The 25791-nt window shown below is 53.5% G+C and overlaps 15 protein-coding genes across 15 annotated transcripts; 6 read left to right on the top strand and 9 right to left on the bottom strand.

Annotated features, from left to right (window-relative positions):
- Nucleotides 1-64: 64 nt before the first annotated feature.
- J4E85_009392 (uncharacterized protein) lies at nt 65-1249 on the bottom strand (the record flags this gene model as incomplete). Its single annotated transcript, XM_051473616.1, has 1 exon — nt 65-1249. The coding sequence occupies one exon, from the start codon at nt 1247-1249 to the stop codon at nt 65-67; it is 1185 nt and encodes a 394-aa protein (XP_051322401.1).
- Nucleotides 1250-1981: 732 nt separating this feature from the next.
- On the bottom strand, nt 1982-2725 carry J4E85_009391 (uncharacterized protein; the record flags this gene model as incomplete). Its single annotated transcript, XM_051473615.1, has 1 exon — nt 1982-2725. One exon carries the CDS (start codon nt 2723-2725, stop codon nt 1982-1984), a length of 744 nt encoding a protein of 247 aa, XP_051322400.1.
- Nucleotides 2726-3424: 699 nt separating this feature from the next.
- On the top strand, nt 3425-3806 carry J4E85_009390 (uncharacterized protein; the record flags this gene model as incomplete). Its single annotated transcript, XM_051473614.1, has 3 exons — nt 3425-3447; nt 3498-3680; nt 3734-3806. 3 exons carry the CDS (start codon nt 3425-3427, stop codon nt 3804-3806), a joined length of 279 nt encoding a protein of 92 aa, XP_051322399.1.
- Nucleotides 3807-3844: 38 nt separating this feature from the next.
- J4E85_009389 (uncharacterized protein) lies at nt 3845-5017 on the bottom strand (the record flags this gene model as incomplete). Its single annotated transcript, XM_051473613.1, has 2 exons — nt 3845-4584; nt 4951-5017. 2 exons carry the CDS (start codon nt 5015-5017, stop codon nt 3845-3847), a joined length of 807 nt encoding a protein of 268 aa, XP_051322398.1.
- Nucleotides 5018-5377: 360 nt separating this feature from the next.
- On the top strand, nt 5378-7258 carry J4E85_009388 (uncharacterized protein; the record flags this gene model as incomplete). Its single annotated transcript, XM_051473612.1, has 4 exons — nt 5378-5418; nt 5609-6187; nt 6234-6777; nt 6827-7258. The coding sequence occupies 4 exons, from the start codon at nt 5378-5380 to the stop codon at nt 7256-7258; spliced, it is 1596 nt and encodes a 531-aa protein (XP_051322397.1).
- A 663-nt stretch (nt 7259-7921) lies between these two features.
- Nucleotides 7922-8830, bottom strand: J4E85_009387 (uncharacterized protein; the record flags this gene model as incomplete). Its single annotated transcript, XM_051473611.1, has 2 exons — nt 7922-8154; nt 8203-8830. The coding sequence occupies 2 exons, from the start codon at nt 8828-8830 to the stop codon at nt 7922-7924; spliced, it is 861 nt and encodes a 286-aa protein (XP_051322396.1).
- Nucleotides 8831-9567: 737 nt separating this feature from the next.
- Nucleotides 9568-10003, bottom strand: J4E85_009386 (uncharacterized protein; the record flags this gene model as incomplete). Its single annotated transcript, XM_051473610.1, has 3 exons — nt 9568-9694; nt 9774-9859; nt 9905-10003. The coding sequence occupies 3 exons, from the start codon at nt 10001-10003 to the stop codon at nt 9568-9570; spliced, it is 312 nt and encodes a 103-aa protein (XP_051322395.1).
- Nucleotides 10004-10780: 777 nt separating this feature from the next.
- Nucleotides 10781-12640, bottom strand: J4E85_009385 (uncharacterized protein; the record flags this gene model as incomplete). Its single annotated transcript, XM_051473609.1, has 1 exon — nt 10781-12640. The coding sequence occupies one exon, from the start codon at nt 12638-12640 to the stop codon at nt 10781-10783; it is 1860 nt and encodes a 619-aa protein (XP_051322394.1).
- Nucleotides 12641-14500: 1860 nt separating this feature from the next.
- On the top strand, nt 14501-15558 carry J4E85_009384 (uncharacterized protein; the record flags this gene model as incomplete). Its single annotated transcript, XM_051473608.1, has 2 exons — nt 14501-15129; nt 15180-15558. 2 exons carry the CDS (start codon nt 14501-14503, stop codon nt 15556-15558), a joined length of 1008 nt encoding a protein of 335 aa, XP_051322393.1.
- A 1118-nt stretch (nt 15559-16676) lies between these two features.
- Nucleotides 16677-17071, top strand: J4E85_009383 (uncharacterized protein; the record flags this gene model as incomplete). The annotated part of the gene is made up of 3 exons (XM_051473607.1): nt 16677-16814; nt 16871-16954; nt 17015-17071. 3 exons carry the CDS (start codon nt 16677-16679, stop codon nt 17069-17071), a joined length of 279 nt encoding a protein of 92 aa, XP_051322392.1.
- Nucleotides 17072-17304: 233 nt separating this feature from the next.
- J4E85_009382 (uncharacterized protein) lies at nt 17305-18951 on the bottom strand (the record flags this gene model as incomplete). The annotated part of the gene is made up of 4 exons (XM_051473606.1): nt 17305-17971; nt 18023-18477; nt 18570-18706; nt 18831-18951. 4 exons carry the CDS (start codon nt 18949-18951, stop codon nt 17305-17307), a joined length of 1380 nt encoding a protein of 459 aa, XP_051322391.1.
- Nucleotides 18952-19662: 711 nt separating this feature from the next.
- Nucleotides 19663-21270, top strand: J4E85_009381 (uncharacterized protein; the record flags this gene model as incomplete). Its single annotated transcript, XM_051473605.1, has 1 exon — nt 19663-21270. The coding sequence occupies one exon, from the start codon at nt 19663-19665 to the stop codon at nt 21268-21270; it is 1608 nt and encodes a 535-aa protein (XP_051322390.1).
- A 231-nt stretch (nt 21271-21501) lies between these two features.
- Nucleotides 21502-23046, bottom strand: J4E85_009380 (uncharacterized protein; the record flags this gene model as incomplete). Its single annotated transcript, XM_051473604.1, has 1 exon — nt 21502-23046. The coding sequence occupies one exon, from the start codon at nt 23044-23046 to the stop codon at nt 21502-21504; it is 1545 nt and encodes a 514-aa protein (XP_051322389.1).
- A 468-nt stretch (nt 23047-23514) lies between these two features.
- J4E85_009379 (uncharacterized protein) lies at nt 23515-24405 on the bottom strand (the record flags this gene model as incomplete). Its single annotated transcript, XM_051473603.1, has 2 exons — nt 23515-24179; nt 24228-24405. 2 exons carry the CDS (start codon nt 24403-24405, stop codon nt 23515-23517), a joined length of 843 nt encoding a protein of 280 aa, XP_051322388.1.
- A 167-nt stretch (nt 24406-24572) lies between these two features.
- J4E85_009378 (uncharacterized protein) lies at nt 24573-25764 on the top strand (the record flags this gene model as incomplete). Its single annotated transcript, XM_051473602.1, has 2 exons — nt 24573-24690; nt 24747-25764. Coding segments are annotated over 2 exons (1136 nt in total), but the record flags the coding sequence as incomplete, so codon positions are not given.
- Between the last annotated feature and the right edge of the window lie 27 nt (nt 25765-25791).

The following is a 25791-nucleotide window of genomic DNA, read 5'->3' as shown; positions in this document are numbered from 1 at the left end:
TGTACAGACAATGCTCTAAACGAGGAAATCAGTCGATGTTCCGCTAAAACCTTGACGATTTGGGCTATTGTTCATCGGAATCTTCTTCCTCCTCCTCTTCTTCTTCTTCTTCCGACTCCTCCTCTTCCGACTCCGACTCAGTCCAATCCTCCTCGCCTGTTGACGAATCCCACGGCTCAGGCGACGCAGAAGAGCGACTTTCCTCCGCATCAGTGGCGCCCTCGCCATCTTCTTCGTCGGTGCTCAGCTCCAGCTCTGAACTGTTAATATCGCCATCTTCGTATTTCCGCCTCAACTTCAGTCGCCTCTGATTCTTCTTTACCCAAAGCCTATGATCTTCCTTCTTTTGTTCCCGCGCTTGCTCTTCTTCTCTCTCCCGTCTCCTAATTGCTTCCGCTTGTCTGACCCGAAATTCTTCATCTTCCCTCCTCCTACGAGCCATGAACGCTTTCTGTTCACGCTCCTTGTGTTCCTTCGTGTTTTGTATCGCATTCCAAGTCACCCTTTTCGCTTGCCCATTTGCGAGCTCCTCTACGGAACCCATGTCGCATTGCATCCTCATGTACCCATTTCCTGCGAACCACATCTTGATTTCCCGACATCGACTCGATGTTTTTACGACAATGGGCTCGAGTGAAGCCTCCTGTGGCCAGTCAAACGGTTTGAAATCTCCTTTGATCTGTCTGGGTCCAACGATAGTGCCATAAGTTTCCGGGCGGCCACAGTGGCAGTCCATGAAATCCACTTCTGCGTCAGGATCATGAAACTCGATCCATTGATTTACGCAAAACTGTTTAAATTCCATGTTGTCGATATTCCAGAGCAGGAATTCCGTAAAGACTTCGCTTGAGAAAAGACTCCACTTGCCGTGCTTGACGTAAGGGTTGTAAATGCCCGGGGCGGGCTTGCCTTCTTCCAATGTCTTTTTTAGCGACACGAACGCTGCACTGACTTGGGCGTCGCGCTCCATTACTTCTTTGATATGATCGACATTTAGTTCGCGAATGATGTTTTCGGGGTCGCCGCGAGGAACACCACCAATCTTCCAATGCACATCAAGTCGACGGCGGAGTGGCACTCGTTCCATTGCTTCAATATACCTGGTAATCTCTGCTCTGGCTTCTCTCAAGCCGTCGGGCACGGGATCAGGCGGCGGGTCTTCTGGTTCAATTTTGATCTTCTTGTGCGCTTGTACAGAGGCCTCAGTGGACCTCTCATGACGAGCAGTCGCGGTGCGCTTTGGTGGCATGTTTGATGGCGATTTTGTGTTTTTAGAGAAGGGTTCGTACTTCTCCGCACCCGACGTGGAAGTGTTGGGCCTGATTTGTGCCGCGCGAGAAGAGTTGCAAGGATGCGCGCCGCCACCGACCCAGCAACCCTTGCAATGCCTAGATAGTCGCTATCTACCAGGACTGAAACTACTCCAGAATGCGAGAGGTGTTTTAGGGAAGCTGGATTGTGGGCTCTGTTGTTCTCTTTGCGCATCCTGTGACGATGCAATTGCAGCTATTACGAGTTGAACATCGCCAAGGTAGGGTAAGTTGAATACGTCACGGTCGCCAGTTTGATCTCTTGTGATCCGTGCTCCTCCCTACGAAAGGCATAGTTTGAACTGGAGTATTCCTGGGCAAAAGTTACAGATCATCACATTCCAGCTCTGAATCACGACCGGAAAAACAAGTAATGGGTATTGTGATGCAGCGTTTCGTTTGTATTGTACACATTGCGGATCATCATAATATCCTCATGTCACATATGATACATGCGCAGTGCTCGCAGGGCGCGCGGTCCTGAACCCTCGACGTAGCAAAACGTGGGGTAAGTCTTCCCCTCCTCTCCGGCCTTCTTCCGACACAGTTCTTTTTCCTGCCCCCCTGCGCTATCATGAATCTGTACAAGCGAAGAGTATGCCGTCCATCCATGCCATGCATGCCAAAAGTATATCCCTACAACTCCAAAAGTGGGGTTGAGGCCGCGTATCTTACACAATGACCTCTCCGTGGTCGACGTGGTTCGGCCGCCACTTGCTCGTATCCAATTCGCCCTCCATGCTGCTTGGGACGGTGACCTCGACCGGCTTGTATAGGTACCATGCCTTCAATGCTGCTGCCGCTGCTCTTGTCTTGGCCTCATCTAATGAACTGCCTGATCCCTCTCCTAGCTTGTCCTTTCCGCTGTATACCCCAACCACGAAGACAGGATGTCTGCTCAGACGACCGGTTTCTGAGATCAATCGGGCAACCGGTGGCTCGAAGCCCTCTCGTGCGCATAACCGTGAAAGATCGCGTGTCGGCATTCTGAAGTCGAAAATCGTGCTGATATCGAGATGTCGGCTCAGGAAGTGGTCACGGAAAAAGCGCTTGACGAGCGGGGAGCCCAGGTGTACGTGTAATGCGCCGATGAGTGCTCGGACAAAGGACTGAGCTGCCTCTTCCAGTGGTACCGGCGTGCTCTGTAGTGCGTGCGGACTGGGTGCTGCGTTGTCGGAGCCGAATTCGTCTGTCTTCATAATTTTGTGTGTGGTGGTGATGTTCCATTTCCAAGGTGCTTGCCGCCTCAACTCTGCTGGGAGAGCATCGCCCGACTGTATCCTCTTGAATTGTAATAAGCCAGGGTCGACTTCACCACCTGGCTCCGCCGCCGCCTCGATACCCCATTCGCTTGCGATTGTGGTCAACGCTCTCGGTCCGATGTATGCCTCTGTTGCGGCAAAGACGACGTCCATTGGCAGGCGTGGGTAGTTGCACAGAAGCCACTCGGAGGTGTAGTAGCCCAGCAGCTGGCGTCCGAGTATTGATAGCGAGGCATTATTGAAGGCGGGGTTTGGGTCGGCGGAGGGGTGGATGAGGGTTCGTGCGAGAACCGGGAGGGGGAAGCGAGGTGGGAGAGATAATCGACTGCGGAGGGCGTATAATTTTGTCGAACGTTCGGCGGCACTGGGATGTGGAGATGGGAGGCTCTCGAGCGGGAGACGCCTTCTTGGTCTGGGTGTTGACGTTGACGGTGTGGCAGAGTTTGCGGCAATCTCGAGTTCCAATTCACCGTCGTCCGGAATTGCTACTGTGCTCTGGAACCGAGCCTGTGTCCGGTGGCTATGAGGTATAATGCTTCTCCGCACGTTCTTTGCCGCTGTGTATGGGCACGAGGGCCGGCGTGGCGAGGGTGCACCCAGCAATTGCGAGGCGCATCGTGATATGGGTATCCGCTTCATTAAGACAAAATGTAGGAGAAGACGTCAGCAGAGCAGGAAAGGCGGAGTCGGCAGCAGCAGCAATTGGCCGGTCGTGTGTTCACACAGGTCATGATCGCGACTGCCAAAGAATTTCCGCCAAGCTTCGGGGCCCGTGCTAGCCCTACCATGCGACAGCGACCTCAGGGCAGCTCCGCAACAGCAACCCCACGAACCCGCATAACCACCTTTACAATGGGCGGAGGAGGAAAGATCCCGTATGAACAGCCCGCCAATCGCTTGCCAGTGCAGAGTTGACGTCGACTAGATACCCCAAGCACGTCTGGTCGCCGGCCGGTGGTTGGTACGCCCAACCCGCCAACTGGAAAGCCAACACGGCCGTCGTAGGCCTCGCCCTCGGCAGCATCGTCGGCATGGCCTGGATGCTCAGCGCAAACCGCGAGTACCGCGACAAGATGCCCGAACGCCACCGATTCTTCCCCAGCCGATAGTACGACATACACGGATATCCTCAGATCAGACTTGGAAGCTAACAACAGACAGCTGGACCAAACAGATTCGCGAACACGAGCGGAAACAAGACCAGAGCATCATCGAGAAGACTCTTGAGGGTTAGATTGGTTGGGAGTGGGGGAGAGGGAACAGCGACCGCGACTATGGCTGTATATAACTAGCCAGGCGCTGCTTGAAATCTGAAAGCCTATCTTCGACACGAACCCCGTTCCACATCTCCCCGTCTGCTGATTGTGAGAGAATGGGCATACCGACTTGCTCAATGGCGAAGCTCGCCGAAATGGACCCCCAAATCGCAGCCTCTTCGAGATACCCTGGGACCCGAACCAGGCCGACCGCCAGGCCGCCGAGAAAGCTGTTGCCTCCTCCTGTAGGGTCTTCCACTTTCTCTGCTGACTGGTGGTACGCAGGCATCCATTTGCGCAACCCGTTGCCTAACCCTTTGCGCATAACCAGGCAACCGTCTTTCCCACAACGCACGACGACCCCACCATTGCCGTTACCCACACCACTGTGTAGCCACTGACCGCATAGCTCTTCGATTGTTCGGAAATCCACATGATCCTTCCCGTCGGTGTTCTTGCCAAAGAAGCCGCCAAGTTCCCCGTGATTCGGACTGACAATGTCGACATGCTTTAGCGCCTTCAGACAATTATCGTACTCCTCTGGCGTACAAAGATCAGGAACAGGCTCCCAGATGAATATTGGCCGAGGAATATGAGCCGAGTTAGGGTGTTGCTTGCGCAATGCAATGATGTTCTCAACCAGGTCGATGCAACGTAACGGGGAACAGATCAGATGAAAGGACTTGGACCACAAGAGATCTGTATTCTTCAGATCCTCATGGTCAACACGCAGCTTCGGCGTCAAGTATCGGAAAGCTTCGTCAGTGATTAGACATGTGTCCACTCACAATCAAGACACAGACGCTCACCTCGATGCTCGTTTTCACCAGTATATCCATTCCAACCTCGCGTAGTCAGCCGATTGGGCGTCTCACGTATCAGTGCACCAGTCTTCCATTGTGCAATGAAGTCGCGTAAGTCAGGTGGGAAATCAGACCCGCAGTCTACAATCCAACCCACGGACTCTGATTGTGGCGGCGGAGAGAAGATGCGTGCGCCTAATGCGGAATATGATCCAGCTCCGCCAACGATGTCTTTGACTGGCGGTTTTGGTGGGGGAAACTCAATCTCATCTTGACAAGTTCAGTGGCTTGCTTGTGTTGAAGAATATCTGACGCATACCGATGATGAACATCCCCAGCGTGCAGAAGTCGATCTTGCCATAGTTGTCGAGTTCTGCGTCGGCCATGTTGGATGTTTCCATGTCGGCTTGTGTAGATCGCAAGGTTGATAGTCTGCCGCTGACGTGCATGTCTCGAACGGACCAGGCTTGGCTGCAGACGGCTAGCGCAACGTGGGCAGCCGTGGCCATGCGCCGGGGAGAGCTGACCCAGTGAGGTTCTGCCTGCAATTGTGCTTTTCCAATTAAATATCTCCGACAGTCCTCATATTCCTATCATCGAGAGCTTGGATTGCTGGATCACGGCCTCTCTCTACTCCGAACCAACCGAACCGCGTCGCACGAGCTGCAGCGTGCCGCGGCTGCCCCTTCCCCGAGCATTCAAGATACCTGTCCTACCTTGCAAACGCTGCGACGTGCCTTCTCCACATGGCGAACAACATGAATAACCTGACGACGCTGATCAAGCGGTAAGTACCTTCCGTCCGAGACTATCACCTACTAGCACCCGAACCTATCATTCTACCACACTCTGCGCATCCCCCATCCTCTATGAAACGACCCCACGATGGCTCCCAGGCCCGAACAAGCACACATCCTCGGTCGACAGGGGCAAATACAGCTCGCAGCAGACAATGTACTGACGAACATGGTCCGCAGGCTCGAAGCTGCCACCTCGCGTCTCGAAGACATCGCGAGCACCTCCCTACCCAGCAGCGGCGATGGAGCCGCCAGCCTCAATGGAGCGTCCACCGAGGCCACTCCAGGCGTGACCGCGGCCAACACAAGCGCCAGCACCCCCAAGCTCGTCGCAGAAAGCGCACCACCGGCGATTGAGGCCTTCGATGAGCTCGTCAGCTCGGACCTGAAGAACTGGCTGGACCTGAGCAGCAAGCTGGGAAGCGTCATTGAGGGCCAGTCCAAAGCAGTCGAGGGCGCATTCGCTGCCCAGCGCCAGTTCCTCTTCATCGCGAACAAGGCCAAGAAGCCTGACGACCGCACTCTCATGGAGCTGCTCAAGGACCTTCAGGCGAGCATGGAGAAGACGGACGAGTTCCGACAGAGCAACCGCGACCCTGCGCTCAAGGACTCCGTCTCCATGGTCGCCGACGGTGTTGGGTCGCTTGGGTGGGTGACAATTGGCCAGGGCGGAGGCATGAAGCCCCATGAGCACATCAACGAGCTGTTCGGAGGAGCTCAGATGTACGGCAACAAAGTGCTTAAGGAGTACCGGGACAAGTAAGGCATGCTGGCATTCGAATCGAGGCCGAGCTAACAGATTCAGGCCCGACGGTGAAGCCCACGTCAAGTGGGTGCAGGCCTACTACAAGCTGTTCAAGGCTCTCGCCGAATACGCAAAGAAGCACCACGCTACAGGTGTGGCCTGGAACAGCAACGGCATCGACGCCAAAGATGCCGCAAAGGAAATCACCTCGGCACCTCTCTCTGGCGCGTCCAACATTCCTCCACCACCACCCGCTCCTCCGGCAGGAGGCGTCCCAGCACCGCCTGGTCCTCCTCCACCACCAGGCCCACCGCCGCCACCAGGTGCCGCACCAGTGGCCAAGAAGGCCGCGCCCGACATGAACGCTGTCTTTGGCGATCTCAACAAGGGCTCAGATGTTACAAAGGGGCTCAAGAAGGTCGACCCAAGCCAGATGACGCATAAGAACCCATCATTGCGAGCAGGCGCATCGGTCCCTACACGAAGCGACAGCAACGACAGTCTCAGGAGTAAGAGTCCTGCGCCGCCCAAGGCGAAGAAGCCGGAGAGCATGCGGACGAAGAAGCCACCGAAGAAGGAGCTGGATGGAAACAAGTGGATAATAGTATGTATCCTTGGTGAAGAGAATAGCTTCACTACTAACACCCCCATAGGACAACTTCGACTCCCCAGGCGAGACGCTCGAAATCGACGCCGAAATCAACCACTCCATCCTCATCTCGCGCTGCAAAAACACCACCATCCGCATCAACGGCAAAGCCAACGCGCTCTCACTCGACAACTCCTCCCGCACATCCCTAATCATCGACTCGCTAGTCAGCTCCGTAGACGTCATCAAGTGTCCCAACTTTGCGCTGCAGGTCCTCGGCACCCTCCCCACCATCCTCCTTGACCAAGTCGACGGCGCAACCGTATACCTATCCAAAGACTCGCTAGCAACCGAGGTCTTCACAAGCAAGTGCAGTAGTATCAACATCAACCTGCCGACCGAAGACGACTACGCTGAGAACCCGTTGCCGGAGCAGATCAGGAGCTACGTCAAGGATGGTAAGCTTGTTAGTGAGATTGTGGAGCATGCTGGGTAGACGGTGTCTTCTGGTGTGCTGTGCTTTCGCGAATAGGCATCTTGGATATCCGCTGCGTTGCGTGGGTGTGACTGCTACTTGATTTGCATAGCTAGCTTGGCTGGTGCGGACGGAGTGGGTAGCTTCGCGTCTGTAGGATAGATCTGTATAGACCGTTATTACTACACACGCAAGTGGCCTTTTCTCACGAGCTCGAGTGCAGGAACTTCTTGCTTTGTGATAGTGATGAAATCGTCACATTCTCCTAGGAACACATGGCCGTGGCAGCTGACACCACAGTAGTTTGAACTATTAGCCTGGAGCTAGTCATCGTGATCCACGGTAGCATCTGAACATGCATTAGACATTGTACGCTTCCGGATACATTGTGAGCTCTACGAAATCATCATCATCAGCGGCACGTCAACGGCAATGACTTTGAGCAAAGCAAGTTTCATTGGTGGCAACAGCTACATATAACGAGTGCAACATGATTATGAAAGGAAGTGCGACAACATCTTGATGTAGCATGCTTAATAACGTCATGATGGCCTGCGTCAACATCCCATTCACCACACCGAACGGTCATGCGAAGTTGTCCACCAGTGTCAATGAAGACACTCAAGGCCAAGATCCGATGTTGCTTTCGATTGGCAGAGATATTGCTCCTAACTGGCGAGGTCATTACCACACCAGCGCGCGCGGACTTCCTGTGTATAAGGCCTTGATCACCATTACCAGTCGCTCATAGTTGTTGTCCTGCCAGTCGTCGTCCAAGCCCATGTCGCGGCACCATTTCGTCAGAAAGCAGCCCAGGTGAGACGAGACTTCTTGCTCCGGTTCGTTCTCGGCGGCATACGGGGCGTACGCATGGACGAACGTATTTACTACTTCAAGTAGCTGTGTTTTGTCATCACCTGAGCATGTCAATGGAGATACACCAGAAGAAATCATTTGGTACTCACTTAAGTCATCCGACAGAATGAGTGGGTCGTCTTCTTCATCTTGGGAGGCAGGCGCCGACTGAGTACTCGCATCCACCATACGGGTCTCCTTCTCGGTGACATACACGCGGACGTGTGGAGCTCTGAGGCTATGTGAAACAGTAACAGTGGTGGTGCCGAGCTTCTCTTCATTCGTATGGTCGATACGAGGACGCTTCAGTGGACGTGAGTTGTCATCGGGGACCGGAGCAGTTGGCGGCATCACTGACGGTACCATTGTACCACCAGCGGCAGGCTCTTCGGCGATGCTTCCTGGCTGGCTACTGGTGCAAGAGATGGCGCCAGTTTGCAGCATTTTCTTGACGCAAAGGGCAACGAACCAACCCATCGCGGTAGTCAGGTCAGCATCAGCGACCTTCGAGATTGCAGCGTGTGTGTCTGCGAAGAGTGGCTTTGTGAAGTAACGTAGAGCGGCAATTGAGAGCGTGGTCTGGCTGTGAAAGATCACCGGCTTGTCCAGTCGGTCCAGAAATTGTTTGATGAAGTCTTCTTTGAGGGGCTCGAGTGACATAGCTGCTGCCCATGTCATTACACCGGCAGCGACGGCAAGGTTAGCCTTGAATTGTACGGCATGGCGAGACGACGACATTGGAAATAAGAGCGAAGACGAGTAAAGACGAGCTAGATTGAATGAAGTTGGAAGCAAGCGGGATGCGAAGGGAAGCAATGGAAGTGAGAACGTCGCTTGATTGTGGTGTGGGTGGATGTGAGTGGAAGTGAGGAGGAAAGGTACCGGGGCTTCTCAAGTGCTCGAGTGCTTACTGCGGCCTTGGTGGGTGACCATTGTTTACCGACGCGTCGATGATGTCAGGTGCTGAACGGATGTCGCGTCTGCGTCCTGGGGAAGGAGCCACGGTCTGACCTCCATCCACGCACAAGGAACATCTCCGTGTTAACCACAACGTTCCAGTGCGCGCTCACTTGAAGGCAATTCCGTGCATACATCCAAATCGTCAGACCGTTCAATTCTATGCGTCTCTTCAAGAGCCGAGCGTATTTCGCTCGTGCATCCGCTCTTTCCCTGATCGTCAGATGTTCGCACGACCTGAGGGGGGAGGAATTGGTGACGACGATGTAGACGATGCAAGTGCCAGCGAGCACTCTACTTCGCTATTCACACCAAGTTCACATTGTTTAGTTACACTCAATTGATGTGTTCTCTGTCTTTGACTTCCCTCAGTTCCGCCGCCCTTGCTTACCCTGCTTCAACTTCCTGAATAGATGCCTAGGTGAGACCTGAACAAGACCTGAGCGGGGCTTGAGTAAGTCTTGGGTACAAGCCTCACTCAGGCTTCGTTCAAGTCTTATCTAGATGATATCATAGCTCTACTCAAGCGCCGGTACGGTCGGCTCCGCAGTCTCCTTGTATTCCTTGTACTCTCCAAAGTCGACAAAGGTATCGAAGTCGACAAGCTCCTTCAACGGATCTGGGTAGCCAGCATCGACCTTGTAGCTATGGAATTGTCAGTCGCAAAGCCACGTCATCCTTTTGTGGTTGGTACCTGAAAAATGGTTCCATGGGCGCAACAAACAAGATCTCGGCGCCTTCAGCCTCCTTCACCGCGTCCATGAACTCGTTGTACTTTGTAAAACTATCTTCCTCGTGAGATAGATAGACCTATCAAATTTAGTCACATGTGTGTTATGCTCCTGGAAGACTCACTTGGAACAACATGCTGACTAGAAGCCGACCTTGTGCGTCTTCAGCGCCGGTAGACTTGGGAGTGGCGCGCTTTCGGGGTGCAGGTGTGCGGTCTGCCATTGCGATCGTGAATAGATCAAGGTCAGAGTTGGTTTTTGGGTATTGTATTTTGATAGTGTTGCTATGGTGTCGGTGTCGATGCGATTGATAAAGTGAGAGACAACGACTCCAGACTGCAACCGGTGTAGCGCCATGGAACACTAGGACACCTCTCCAGAAGTGAGAGGTTCTCTCTTGATCATCATATTCGTCTATCACGATCGCAAACGACTGATCCGTTTTGCGCCTGAACATGGAGCCAAGCTGATAGCCGAGGACACAACTTCATTGGGAATTCTGGGGACATGTGAGTGACTGACAGAGTCAGAGAAAGACGCATTACTAGCGTTCAACGGTTGCGTGGATGGCCTCCTCTTAGCTAAAAGGTAACTTGTGATCATTGCTCTAAATGCTCGCTGGATGCTGCGTCGCTAATAAAGATGCTACGAAACGGGAAGCAAACGAAAAGAAAGAAAGAACCAAGATAATCATCCAAATAGGGTCGCAAGAAGGGGTATCAAAGGTCCGACCCAAATCCAGTACGGACAAGATATGAAGAAAGTAAGAAAGGCCTCCCTGCCTGGGGCCACCGTACACACGTCCTCGGCGTATTCTCGTTGATGTCGTGTCTGAGGCGTTGTAGGGCTCCGTCTCATCCCGAGCTGTCAAGTTTCACACTCAACGTTGGCTTCGGCATGCCAATTGCCCGACAACCATCAAAAAGTCGATGTCTAACATGTTTCGCCAAGTATCACCTCAGCGTAAGTCCATGTTTGACACGCTGTCCGAAGTTTCCGATTACCAACCACCCGCTGGTTCTAACCTGCGGGTCTGCGTCTGGAAATAACCATCGAAGACGCTTAGCTCCGGCTTGCGTGGCGCGTGATGCTCCGAAATGTCGACTAGCGTCGCGGTTGTTGCACCGTTGACGCCGAGCGATGCTGCCGCCTGCCCACTGTAACCGCCGCCGTCCAAGCTACGTCGTCTTCCGCCTGTAGCTTTGCCGCTGTTTAGGCTGGCCAGCACAAAGCGCATCTTGATCCTCTCTTTTGGTCCTGGTAGCAGCATCTTTTCAATAATGGTCAGCCAGTCGGCTTCCGCCTTCAACTGCCTTAGCTTCCTTCCAGATCCGATGAGTCCGTTTCGGAGGTTCGAGGTGGTGGCAGCGTGGAGCCGGTTTCGCCAACTTGCCACCCGGTCGAGATGTGCATGGTATGAGGCGTCCTGAGTGTTCGCAGCCCGGTACTGTGCAAACACTGATAGTGACTGGCCTTGTGCGACTGTCATCATCGACAAGAAAACACAGCCCAGCGAGAAAACGTCTGCCATTCTCTTACCGCGTGATACGATAGCTTCGGGCGCAGCGTAGACGTAGGACTGGTCTTGAAAATATGTGTGTAACTGGTCCAGGCGCTGAGAGTTTGCCATTGTCGGACTGAACGTGTCAATGCTCTGCCCAATGTCGAATGGAGCAAGTAGAATGCGAGCACCATCGATCAAAATCTTGCGAGGTCGGATGCTTCGATGACAGATGGACTGCGAATGGAGATATTCAAGAGCGGACGACAAGTCGCCCATCCAGTCCACCAACAACTTCGAGCGGTTTGGGTCGCTTCCAGGGAGCGCAAGGAAGTCGTCCAGAGTGTATTGTGCTTTCTCCGTGATGATGCCAACATGACTAGGCTGGGCGTACGAGCAAAGCAACTTTGCAATGTTCTTGTGCTCATACTGCTTAAATTTGTTGATCTGGTCCAACAGCGCAGCTTTTTGAGCGGAGCGAGCAGTGACAAAGCGCTTTCGCACAAGCACACGATCCTCACTGCTACCTTGCATCTTAACCCAGTCGACGCTCTTCTCAGAATTGCGCGACGATCGAATGAGACTGATGTGCTGTAGTGGCACTGTTTCACGTGCCGTGTAGTCAACATGTGCTCCCGTCAACGGTAGTTCCTTGGATGTGGCACGCCATTGTTCGTCGACGACCTTCCGCGCATTTCCTACGATTCCTTGAAGACGGTCCTCTGGGAATGGCAGGCTCTCATCTCGAAGGTCGAAGAAGGAAGCTTGGCGCCATGATGCGACATCGTCGCAAACGAACAAGAGGATTGCGAGCCTGGGGTTCGACAACGTCCACTGCCATATCTTCTTGACTAGGCCAGCGTCCCATCCTTGCTTTCGCACGAGCTCATAGAACCACCCGGAAAGAGACTGGCCTTGTGAAGATAATATTGATGTGTTGATGTATCCGTTTACCAACGGAACAAGGGGAGCAGCAGGTTGTCGGTATGGGTTCATGGGTGACCCCGGGTAATCGCCATTCCTGAACGACTCACCAGAAGCTGAGGGAGGCGGTGACATGGGCGCAAATCCTGCTACCGGATTAATGACCCTTATTGGCTGGGGGGCGATGGGCTGGGGCGTTGTCGATCGGCTGGTGTATTGCGGGGTATGTTTTGGGCTGCCTTTGGGCGACGATGAGTCGGACGACTTGTTGGAATACGTCGAAGCTGGGCTGACCATTACGTTCGACCACGGGTTGTTGTTCGTTGTTGTGGGCGTTGTACTTCGGCTGGTGGCGGAAGAGGCGGACGAGACTGTTGGAGATGCAGTCTCGCGGTTGTTGTACCACGATTGATCATCGTCTCGGAGGTTGACCATGGATATGGTGTGCTGGAGACTGTATTGGGGTTTGGGATATTGCATCGCAGGCGTCCGCCACGGCGAGTTCGAGGCGTGCTGCATTGCGTACAGGTGGTCGGCGCGTGACCAACGAAAAGCGTCCTCGAGGAATGTTAGATGTTTGCAGCGACTGTAGACTCGCCTCGTGTGGGCTTGTGACGATGTGCAAAAAACAAACAAAGAGAATGAGCGTAACAGAGCGAGAAACGTGAGAGCCTTGAAGGACGACTTGGGTCCAGGTGCCCTGGTCTGCAGATGAAGTACAGCGGGACCCTTCGGGCAGAGTCGACCGCTTACACTGTGACAAGCCCAAATAAGGCTGCCCCAGGTAGAGGTCTAGAGGCTTTTGATGTGCTGGCAGTTAGTGCCCGCATTTTGCAACACATTAGTGGAGGATGACAATATATGGGCATAGGCAGTGGGTGTATGTGTTGGGCGAATGCACGCTGGGCACAAGCGCACCCATGTGGATTAGTTGTATGCAGGCGAACGTGGCCACCTCAGAGTCGCCTTCGTCGTCAAAGGCGTATCGTGTGCATATGTTCGCAGCCCATACTTTCCCGTATGGTGCCAGATCATCGAGCAGTCTGATATGGAGCGCGCGATCCGTCCCGTACCCAGTAAGTGTGGTCGGCAGTGTGCCTGACTATGCGTGCGTTGCGCGACAAAGCCGCTAAGTTGCTGCAGGACTAAGACCACACGACGAGCAACGGACGCAGGACGCAGGACCTCTGTGCTCTGGTACACAGTGAATAACTATTGGCATAAAGGGAGATACCGCGGATATGCGCGTTGGGGTATTGGCCGGGTGGAGGTTGGGACACGAGGTTTCACAGCTCACCGTCTCTTCTCGGCACACGCACCGGGAACAACTAATGTCCGTGTGGCTTCGGGAGTGACGTGCTTCGACAGCAGCGAGGCGGCTGGGTCCGTTGGGCGGTATTGAAGATGCGGTCGATGTTGTACAGTTGTCCAGGTGTTGCGCCCGGCGACCCGCCTGTATCAGCGCGAGTGTCGCAGGTCCAAGATGACAGCGGCCGCTACCCGTGTCAACATCGCCCGTTTCTGAGGAAGCAGGCGCCGGAAGCCACACCGCAGGAGATTTTGCGATGCACCGATGGCGCAGCGGAGGCTGGTGCGATGGGAAACTCAGGACATCGGCTTCTGCACGGCTCGAGGGTGAAACCGAGAAGCCGGGAGAGGCGGCACACGACGATGCTATTGGCTCAGAGGACAACGTCACGTGTCCTGCTAGCGCACACCTGAAGCGCCCCTAGTTTTAGCATCGTTCCCCGACTCCAGACCTCAACACCAATTGTCTCAAGGGGCCCAGCATCGTCATGCCCAGTGCGCCCCCACTCCCGAACGGTTCGATCTCCAGGCCACAGCTTGGTTGGCTCCCACCAAATGCGGCTCTACTATGCTAAATTAAGCTTCTTCTTAGTCGCCTCGGGATCAACGCATAGATATGTCTTGTGCCACCCGTCACAGCCTCAAGCAGAGTCCGTCTCAACTCTGTTATGGAGCCTCAAGCCAGTCTTGGTGCTGCTTTTCGAGTCTGGTGCCCGACCTGAGTCACGCCATTTGCGAGCCGTTCTCGTCCGATCCACCCATTGCCGTGATTCGCACACCGCGTTTCTTCATGCTCGCGTGTTCGACTTTTCTAATTCGCTTTTGCTAATGACACTTCTAATGCCCGTTTCTTTTCAGCAGTGATTAGCTTTTGCTTCGTCGTTCTTTCTTCGCTCGCCACTTTCTTTCTCGTAAGCTGCTGGGCAGCCCGGCCACCTTCGCACTACCGACTTTAATTTTCCGGCGTCGACTAATACTACCTCGACCATGTTTTTCAAGAGCGCTTTCGTAGGCACTCTGCTTGCTGCTGGACACGCAACTGCCTTCAAGGGCCCCCAAGTGAACGCGCTTCTCGAGCCAGGCCAGGACGTGGAGGAGGTACTTCGGAGGGACGCAGAGCTCATGGCAACCCTTACGCAAAGACAAGATGCCAACTCTGCCGATACAGCACCGCTAGCATCGCTGACACCCGCGACTGGTGATGCGTCGGGTGTCGATCAAGCGAAGTGGGAGCAACAAACAAAGGAAGCATGTATGAGCACGCTCAGCAATCTCAACGGCCAAGCGTCGAACCCGAGTGGAATCGCCGTGTGCTACAACCTACCTTTCCTTGACAACAAGACGGGTGTCTTCCAGGCGGAGCTCCGAATGTATAATGTATCAGCTCCCATCAACCCATGGGTTGGCGTTACCGCGGCCGATGTCAGCATGACACTTTCGTACCTCGGTGCGACTGTGCAGAACATGCAAGGCAACTTTACCAAGCGAGACCTCAGCTGGCCAGTCAGTGAGGGTATACTGGTTGAGAGGCAGGACATCAACACCATGACGGAACTCAAGGTCCTCATGTATGTCGGAAGGATTAATGAGAACCTGATGGGTTCCGCCATGACCCAGTACGTATCCCTCTTCGTCGTTCATACTTCTGTCTCTAACATATTTGCAGAGAATCCCTCCAGCCCCTTCTCATCCCGCAAATCGACCTCGCTGCGCGAAACCCTGCAACCGGCCAGGACGTCGAAACCACTCTCTCATCCCAGGAGGCATCATTTGTCAATGGTATCTTCTCCAAGGCAGGCAACGCTCCCACCAACGCAGACCCCCAAGCCGCAGCATCCGCATCCGCTGCCGTCTCCTCGGCCGCACCGTTCATCATCCCCGGAACTGCCTTGGCTTTCTTCCCAATCGGTCTGGTTGTCACATCCGTATGGGCGCTCTTCTTCTTCCTTGCCGTTGGATTCGGAACATACGGTCGCATCCAATACCGTGACCAATACAGGAGGCGTGTACGCGCTGAGTTGGCACGTGGCGTCCGCACCATCTAATACCCACCTTGGTGTCCCTGTTCATTGCTTGGCGATTTCTAAGAGCTAGTATCGGAAGTTTAGGCTACTATGAAGATTACGTTCGCTGCTATACCCCTTCCCTTTTACACCTTGTACATAATTCTGGTGGCGATGGAGCTAGCTCCTCCCACCATCTTCCCAGCAGCATCCCGGCGATGAGTCCCTACATGTTCTCAGCAGCGTGATTAGAAAAGCACATTCAAGCAAGTAAAACAATGGAAAACTCAGTATTGTCGAACATCTCTTGGCTTCCGCGTTACCCGTATCCCGTCATGTCTTTCACTCCAATTATCATCGAGTTCACGGTCGTAACCGTTAGTTAGGTCGTACACGGTACGCACGCGCTTCCGTCTAGACCATCAGAGACTGCCTCTAGTCGACGCTGGCTTGATCGCCTCTGCCTTTTGTCTCGCGGTCTTGCAACCCAGCCTAATCGAGGTGTATTCCGGTTTTGGTAGGTCCCAATCTGCTTTGAGAGGTAAGTGGCTCGGATCCGCAGTGGCTTTTGACGATACTACAAGCGTCCTACAATACGAGCCTCGGCGGAGGCGAGCATGCGCTCGCTGTAAGATCATGGTGAGACTAGATTCAGACTAATTCGCTGCAGTGATTTTGGCAGTATTTTGGCCTTGGCCACCACGCCGACATTCATTTACGAAAACCCAACTTCAATTGCTATGCCGCGCTGTTCTACAAGCGAATGACTATCGCAGGCGTCTCGTCCCACTGTGATCTTGGCTCCATCTTCAAGAAAGTCTCGGAATTGAAGCGGAAGTCGTCGAGCTCGCAACGGGACCGTTTGCATCGTTGCCACGCGCCGCCACTCGGGCCCAGTGCAAAGCGCCTTCACCGGACCAACGAGTGACCACTTGTCTCTTCAATTGCTGACACCCACCGATCAAGTCGAACAATCGCTATTAGCACATACTTTACACTCCTTGGCCCGCTGCGCGAAACTATTCTTCTTCTCAGGCCTCACGCTCATTCACCAACACTACCATCGCTCCCTCACTGTCAACATTAACAACCGCGCTTTCGATATACGTTCATTTGGACCCCTCGGAAGGACTACGTATACCACCAGATATCGGAGCAACATGAAGACCTTCGCCATCATCCTCGCGCTCGCCGCCACCTTAGTCTCCGCCGCATCCACCGCAGACGACGGCATCACGCTCGTCACACGCGACGCCAACTGCGACTTTTGCTTGGAGCGCTACGAGTTTTGCCTCAAGGTAAGCGATAGGCCAAGTAGAAAATCTTCATGCGATCCACACTGACGACGCTACAGAACGGCCATACTGAGGGACAGGCCGGTTGCAAACAGACCTGTGTGGAGCATGTGTGCCATGTGTACCGCTACCAGGGCCATGAAGTAGGTCTTTTTACGATTTCGTAGCTTAGGTGTAGTGGGAAACGCTGACTTGATGCATAGTGCAAGGACTGCGGTGGCGATTTCGACAAGTGCCGTGAGAAATCGCGATACGTCTAGTTGACGGACTATCATAAGAGACCGCGGGATTTTCGATCCGTGTCAACATCGTTTGCGATACGTAGAATGAAGTGTAGTATACACAGGAAGGATCTTGGGAGTCGCCTCGGGGTTGTGCATGGCGGTCATGGCTAATGAGTGTACATTGGATACGAATGAACCACTTTCACTGCTGATGTGGCTTTTCATCTAAAATTGCGTTTCTTTGTAATCGCGAAGATCTGGATTACAACTCAAAGCTTACCCTTCGGCACAGCCCACTCTCCCTTCTCCACCCTCTCACAAATTTCCTTGATAGTCTTGGCAGCCCACTCAAAGTCCGCCATATCCAAGTACACCTGTCCACTCAACCTCGTCCACCAAACACCTCCATACCATTTCATCATAATGAAGGTACCATACTCCTCACAACTGAGTCTCTCCATGAAGTCCCTGATCAGGTTGCCGACTTCTTCCTTGTCGATGCCATTCTTAGTCGCGACATCTTGGGCCAGAGACGGCGATATCGGCAGGCGAACATTGGACAAACAACACTGTCCCAACGTACCAGTGCTATTCTCCATGACTTCAGTGCCAAGAACGCTGGCGACGTGTTTACCGGCTTCACGGGCGAGCGTTTGGCAATAGTCCATGATGACGGTCTCGCCTCCGAGAGATTCGCGCCACTTCAAGGCTGCGGGTACGCACAAGTAGGGGCTGTTGTCGATGGTACCCACAAACTCGAAGTTGCTAACGAAGGGCGATTTATCCGGGCTGACGAACGCCGATTTTGGCATAGGTGAATCGACCTTTTCGCCCTTGGGTGTGAAGCCGTGGGATGTGGGAAGCGTACTGCGAATGATGTCTTGGTTTCGGTGGGCGACGTGGAAGATTGCGCAGCCGCGGGGGACGTGGAGCCATCTATGCTGGATTAGTATAATTGGATGTAGAATGACAAGAGACAGAACTGACTTGTGGCAGTTGCTCACGAAGAAATCTGGGTCCAATGCACCCAAGTCGATGTTCAAGTGGCCCACCCCATGGGCCCCGTCGATACAACTCATGACGCCAAGCTCTTTGCACTTCTGTGTCAAGCGCTCAAATGGCATCCTGACACCGGGCGCACTGACTACAGTATCGAAAACTGCGATTCGCACTTTCCCACCTTTGCTCTCTACCTCTTTCACCTTCCTCTCAAACTCGGTTAGTAGCCAGTTGTCTTCTACGGGAAAGGTGTATGCGATCTTGACACTCTCCGCGGAGGTAGTCTCAGTGACGTATGATACAGTCTTTTCGCAAGCTCCATAGATGGTACTGAAGATGAGGATATGCTCGCCAGGTTCGAAGACAATGTTGCGAAGAACGGTGTTTACACCGGTGCTGGCGTTGGGTACGAATACCAGGGTTGAGGAAGGTGTGTTGAGCAGCTATCGCATTGTTAACGAGAGCAGTTGGAGGCTTCTTATGTAGCTATATGTGTCACAGGTCTCCTGTACTTGTATCAAGATGAGTAACGTACCTTTGCCATGGCTTCTCGAGCTTCATCGAGGTGAACAGGGTATCTGTACCTGATGAAAGGGTCCGGACGGCCTTCACATTCATCCTGGAAATCGCGCATAGTGTCGCGGACCGCGCGAGGGATGGTACCGAAAGAGCCTGATTACAATTAGCCTACGTATGGAGAGCATGTCTCGCCAAAGATGTGTAAACAAACAATATCAACGGAATTACAAAGTCACGCTGTTCGCCAGTAGACTGTGAGGAAAGTGTATGAACATACCATGATTCAAGTTCAAAAACCCTTTCTTGAAGCAGAACTCCTTCTCCCTCAGCTCTTTTCCAAACTTGACTCCATCCTTCGTCTTGACCTCCAGGGCGGCGTTGTCCAAGCTTGACGTCATGACTCAGAATGTTCGCACAATGTTATTTGTATCATCAAAAGTACAACGAGACACGTCTAGTTATATAGACATACAAGATGTGACTCAATGTTGTTGTGACTGTTTCCCTGATATCGCTTGGCGAATGAATCTGGGACCGCAGGGCGTATGTAACAAAGCGTTAGCGCGGAACGATTGACCAATCAGAGTCGCTAGCGATAGAAGCGGCGGGGATGTGGGGTGTGCACATACGAGGAAGAACATCATGACTGTTGAGTCCTGTGCAGGTCGCGTTCTCTGCATAACTTTCGCCAACAGCGGCTGCAATGTCAAGTATCTCCGTCAGATCAGCCGGTCCTTGGGGAGGAAATTAGATAGCTTGCCCCGAGTCATAGCACCCGGGCCAAGGGCGAACAGCTCTGTGCCACGACACCTGATGTTCGAGAGGCAGCATTAGCATGCTGCGTGATGTGCAGCCTACACTTCGAGGTACAATATACATGCGTGCAAGTAACCTCTTCGGAGAAAGAGCGCTGCAGTTCGGCCATATTTCCGTCCTATGACCGCTCGCGACGACTCAACACGCGGGCCGCGCTCGTTGGCTGCGCAGCTATCCCGCGCCACCTAGATATCCCGAGGCAACATTTATGGATTCCTCATGTCCCAAGTACCAGGCCTTATTAAGACGTTCACTGCTAGTCGGACAATCAATATTTACCAAAGTCCGCGATTATGAGGCAACTGACATCATTCCCAACCATCGACGTCCTAGTAATAGGCGGAGGAAATGCGGGCTTCTCCGCCGCAACAGCGGCCGCAGAAGCAGGAGCACGCCGGGTCGTCCTCATCGAAAAAGCACCAGAAGATTGGGCCGGAGGCAACAGCTACTTCACAGCAGGCGCCTTCCGTATCGTGCACAACGGTACCAGCGACCTCCTACCCATCGTCAACAACGTCGATGCCGAAACAGCAAAACTCATAGACATGGAACCATACACCAAAGACGATTTCCAGAAAGACATGGATCGAGTATGTTCCGGTCGTTCAGATCCAGCCCTAAGCAAAGCGCTCATCTCAGAATCCAACGAAGCCGTAAAATGGCTTGCAAGCAACGGTATCCGGTACCAACTATCCTTCAACCGCCAGGCCTACAAAGTAAACGGCCGCTACAAGTTCTGGGGTGGCATGGCCCTCAAGACGCAAGACGGGGGAAAAGGCCTTATCGAAGATCACCAAGCCTGCGCCCGCAGACACGGAATCGAAGTATACTACTCAACACCCGCCAAACGCATCGTAACCTCTCCCTCCGGCGCCATTACAGGCGTTGTCGTAGACTACAAGGGTATGTCCACGCACATACCCACCAAAACCGTGATTCTTGCCGCGGGAGGCTTCGAAGCAAACCCACGCATGCGCGCCCAATACCTGGGTCCGTCTTGGGATCTCGCCCGCGTCCGCGGTACGCCCTTCAACACCGGCGAAGTCCTCGAGTACGCCATCCGCGACGTGGATGCGAAGCAAGCGGGAAATTGGTCTGGGTGCCATTCTACCTGCTGGGATGCTAATGCGCCAGCTAACAGCGGCGACCGGCTCATCTCGAACGAGTTTACCAAGTCGGGGTATCCACTCGGTTTGATGATTAACACAGAGGGGAAAAGATTTGTGGACGAGGGCGTTGACATGCGGAATTACACGTATGCGAAGTTTGGGCGGGCGATACATGGGCAGCCTGATGGGGTGGCGTGGCAGGTTTGGGATCAGAGGGTTTTGGGGTGGTTGAGGGAGGAGGAGTATAGGGATGAGAGGGTGGAGAAGGTTTGGGGGAAGACGGTTGAGGAGCTGGCGGGGAAGTTGGCGGGAGAGGGGGGGTTGAATGAGCCGGAGAGGTTTGTGGAGACTGTCAAGCAGTATAATGAGGCTGTTTATGCGGCGATGGCTGAGAATCCGAAGGGGAAGTGGGATCCTGCTGTTAAAGATGGGCTGACTACGCAGTCTTCTAAAAGGAAGCTGGAACTGGCGAAGTCGAATTGGGCGCTGCCGCTTGATAAGGGTCCGTTTATGGCTGTCAAGGTGTGCTGCGGCGTTACTTTCACATTCGGGGGTCTGGCTGTCAATCCGAAAACTACGGCTGTTATATCGAACTCCGGAAGAGAGGTTACAGGGCTGTTTTGTGTTGGCGAGATGCTGGGGGGTCTGTTCTATGGCAATTATCCTGGAGGTAGCGGCTTGACTTCTGGGGCGGTCTTTGGAAGGAGAGCAGGAACGGCAGCGGCGAGGTTAGCTGCTATCGGGGATACTACGATGTCCTCAAAGCGGCCGGCGATTCTATCACTTTTATAACAGGCAATGAGAAGTACGATTGCAGTTGGTATGCTCAGATGAATGTCAATACAAAGTTTCTAATGGCTATATAGTGGTCGTACTGCTGGGGTACTCCGTGCAAGCAGCAAGTGCTAAAAAAAAAGACCGTCATGGCGACCTTGTACCGTACGACCCGTCAAAAACATGTCGAACCCCTTCAGGACATATCTCGGTGTTTGGCGTAAGTCGGTATAAGTCATCTTGTCCGTATCAGGAATCCGACTCCTCGAGCTCTTCTGTTGACGATAGTTCTCCCGGCGCCCCGATATCGATCTTCTTGAAACGTGCAGCATACCACCACGATGGATTGCTATCTCTGAACTGTTCGAAGATTTTAAAGCCACCATACCGGAAATCTCTACTCAACCGGGGATATACACAACCCTCAGCGGGCCACTCCATTTCTGTGTCGATCACGCACACATCCTGTGCTGCATCCAACATGTGCTCGTCTGACACGTACTTTACCACGTGGTAGTCTGTATTGTGTGTTCCTTCGATCGCCAGATCAGGATCGTTGCCCACATGAGGCTGGTGGTGGTGTTCGGGACCGACAAAGACGATGTGACGAGGATCTAGCAGCCATAGCTCTTTCAGATTGAAGTCCGCTAGCTTGTGTAGCAGACTACACCAATCCCCATGACTGCTCGCGAGAAGAATATGTCCCAATGCAAGGCGCTCCAGGTTCGGAAAGAAGTTGAGAATGTTTAGGATATCCCATTCATCGAAGGAGTACTGATAGTCTGACATCAATCGGAACTCTTTCAAGTTCTCGAGTCGGTACCACACCTCTGAGGACCATGGGCCTAAATCAAAAGGTGCACCGAATGGTCCGCCGTCACCGATCGATATCTCAGGAGTCTTCGAGAGTGCTATCTCCAAGTATTCTAGATTTACCAGCTCTTCAAGGCCACCGGAGTTCATCAATGGCCCAGTCATGGGACGGGTGATATTGATAGCGACGCGTGTCAGCGTCTTCGGGAACCACTGCAATAGATCGCTTTCCCTAAAAGAGGTGCTGTGAAAGGGATCACCCCTTCCTGAGATTGCGCAATACGATGCCTTGTTACCGAGTAATGGACTCTCGACACTTTTCAACCAGAGGTGGGACTCCTGAAAAGCCTCCATGATTCTGGGGAAGATCCATCCGCTCTCCAGCTGAACGCCCCACCAAGAGTATTCGCCTTCTTTCAGTGCTGGATATCCGTACCTGGAGCGTTCTGGGCCTCCTCGGAAGCAAGTCTCAAGGGAAACGCGGTCTGACTCGGATACTTCCCACTTGGGCCAGGTTCCATGGAGGCAATTTGGGTGTATGGGGTAGTATCGAAAGTGCTCTACCCAGCTGATCTTGCGCAACAGATGTACTAGGTACTGCGTCACTGGATTCTCCTTGTCGAGCTCGTCACGCCCAGTACCCCAGCGGTCGTACTCTCCGAGGGTAACAAGGCCCAGATCCATACCACAGATCGTGATTCTCTGATTAAACCAACGAGTGTATTTTGGAATTTCAGTGATCTCCTCAAGTACTGGGAGTCGATGGTTGTACCACACGAGAGGTGTCCGGGAAACTATGTCGACAAAGTCGCGTATCAAAACATCCGACTCGAACCAGCGACGCGCGACGAGCCGACAATTGAGTACTGTGCGGACGGAGGGCTTGCAAAGTCCGTCAAATCGCTCGCTAATGGGCGCCCGTTCTGTATGGATGATATGGACGAAAACATCGTCGAGTATCTCTTGTGGTAATTTCTCCATGGTCGGCCGTAGTAGAAACCTGTTCTATGAATTGAGAGGACGAGGAGAGGAAGCGCGCATAGTTTTATAGCAAAGGCTTACGCGTTCGTCAACAGTTTCCTGTGACCATACAAACGGTGCATACATTACGGAGAGGTAATACGCCCTACCAATGTGAATCTGCAAACGCCCAATGCTGTGAGATCTGACCAAACGATCACCTGGGGCGATATGAATGACACATGCACGTCAACCTAGAGAAAAAGTGGACACCCTAGGGTCTACATCGATGTTAACACACCCACTTTGCATGTACTCATCTTAATGTAGTCTGCAGACCCGTCCAGTTTTTCCCTTGTATGAGGTGCATGTGTTCGAGAGCGATCAAACGCTTCTGCTCCACGTGCTCAGGTGTTGTTGCGACAGAACACGTGGAACCCGGGTATCGATAAAACCAAAACGCCTTGTCCAAGCCCAGATTTCAATTATCTACCTTCTTCTCGTTTTCTTAGGCGCTGGCTTTGGTTTCGCGCGATTCGTTCGGCGAGTAGTTGGCGCACTGTCTTCTTCAGACTCGGCACTAGATTCTTCATCGTCATCATCTTCGTCCTCTTCTTCTGCGGATTCAGATACGGTGCTCTGGGCCTTACTGTTCTTTGCAGCGTTAGCTCCAGCCTTAGTACCCTTGCCGCCCTTTGCAGCTTTGCCTGTCCTTATGTTCTTTGCGTTCTTGGGTACGGGAGTGGCTTCGGTCACACTCTCAGCCTTTTGCGAGTGCACGCCATCGGGGAGGTCTTTCAGTAGGCCGATGCCTGGCGCGTAGAGATCTTTGTATTTTTGGATGGGCGTCATGGGTGGCGACGAGCCGGCCGCAGAAGATTCACGATGGAAGCGCTGATGCCACATGAGCATGCCATACTCGTCTTCTGGCAGCTCGAACTCGGGCATGTTGTTGGCGTCGTCTGGGTCTAGCGGGTCGGGGTCTTCGGAGAAAGCAAACTCGTTCTCGCGCGTATCGAGGGCGTCCAGGTCATATAGCTGCGACAGCTTCTTCCAGACACCGGGTATGCGCGTGTGAGGAGCGTCGTCACTCGCGAAGCCATGCGAGCGCATGTCGGTATGGATGGAGATCATGCGAAAGTGCTTGTGCATACCTGAGGATGTCAATCACGTGTCTGATAATAGAGTGCGCTATGTCGTACCGGTAGGCTTCCACTTCATCATGCTTTTCAATAGCTGTGTCTCCTGCTCGTCGGCCCACGGATCGCTGAGCAGCTCATCTTGCGACTGCACGACGCCAGAGTCTTGCGGTGTTTGGGGCTGAGTGTCGCGCAGGGGCGTTGAAGCTGCACTGGCCTTTGCCTTCTTTCGGGGCGGCATGTTGTGATGTTTGGTGGTGGGAGTGAAGGGAAGTGAGTGAAGGAAACGCGCAGTCGCGAGCTGCAGGTACAGTGACGGAAGGCGCAAGGGTCCGCGTAGGGCTGAGTCGCCAAAACCATGGCGCGTCATACCCCTCCCTCACCCTCGACTACTCCACATCCGCCGCCATGGATGCGCGTGATTCGATTCACGACGTCTTCAGTACCGACCACCTGTGGAGGCAGCCTTCCTTTTTTGACGATGAGTCTCAAGAGTCGTCGCTCTTCGCTCCCCTCGAGCTAGACAGTGGGTCGTCGCGTCTTTCCATCCGAGCATGTGAACGCGTTGCTGACCAGCCACAGTCTCCTCAATCAGATTCGACCATCCTTACGCGCCCAAACATGACCTCGAACGCGAACTGCGACTGCCCGATCTGGACACGTTCGAATTTGGGCCCCTACCCGAGCTCGACAGTTTCAACGACGATAGCATTTCCATCGAGACACCGCCCTTAGAGCCCGAAGAAGACGTCTGGAAGGTAGCACTTGACCTGGGACCTGCGAACAAGGATGTCCTGTTCTATACCTGGGAGTCGTTTGAAAAGGGAAGGCACGTCGAAAGCCAAACGCCATACATAACCGAGCATGGTCCCGAGACCTTCGATGCGACGCTGGTACGAGACGAGGGCAAGAATGCTGGTCGGGTACTGAAAGGAGATGTGCTCCTACAATCGCTCTGGAACCTTGGTCTAGGCCGGTCCTCTATACTCTTCCAGTTCAACCCAAAGCTGAAGACGTTCCAGCCCGCCATACCGGATGGACGAGCTTCGGGACTGAGCCTACAAGCAGCGCAGAGCTTGATCCTGTACTTTACATTCATCGGCAACACATTCCTCTATTTACGCTCTTTCGCAGAGCGTACCTTTGCCTCGGCCGCGTCGATCCCCGCAAGAGTCGCTCTGGCCACATCAATATCGAGTGTTCTTTCAAGCCTGGAAGACACCCTGGGAAAGCAATCTACCAAGATCCGCTCGCTCATCCAGCTCCAGCACCAGTTCGCTAAGCCTCGCAATATCCTTGTCCACGTTGCCCGTATGGCAGATGCTGTCAAACACGCCAAAACCAACGAGCAGCTGTCGTCCATATTACACCACCGCCTGCTTGAGCTGGAAGAAGGGGATGAACAGCTTCGACAGCTATCATGCCAGGTGCTCAGTCAGGTGTCCAGACCAAGCTTGGAGCTCCTCGGGGAATGGATGGGCATAAGGAAAGAGCAAGTTTCTGTGCCCATTTGGCAGCGCAATAGCTTCGTAACTGTCGAAGACCCCACTGGCGATACTCTCACACTGGACTACACGTACAGGTCCGAAATGATGCCAAGGTTCATTTCCCCAGAAGACGGCAATAC

This window comes from Alternaria conjuncta (assembly GCF_024043145.1).
Source record: "Alternaria conjuncta strain BMP 0040 chromosome Unknown scaffold_17, whole genome shotgun sequence".
NCBI lineage: Eukaryota > Fungi > Ascomycota > Dothideomycetes > Pleosporales > Pleosporaceae > Alternaria > Alternaria conjuncta.
This window is presented reverse-complemented; position numbering and strand designations above follow the sequence as displayed.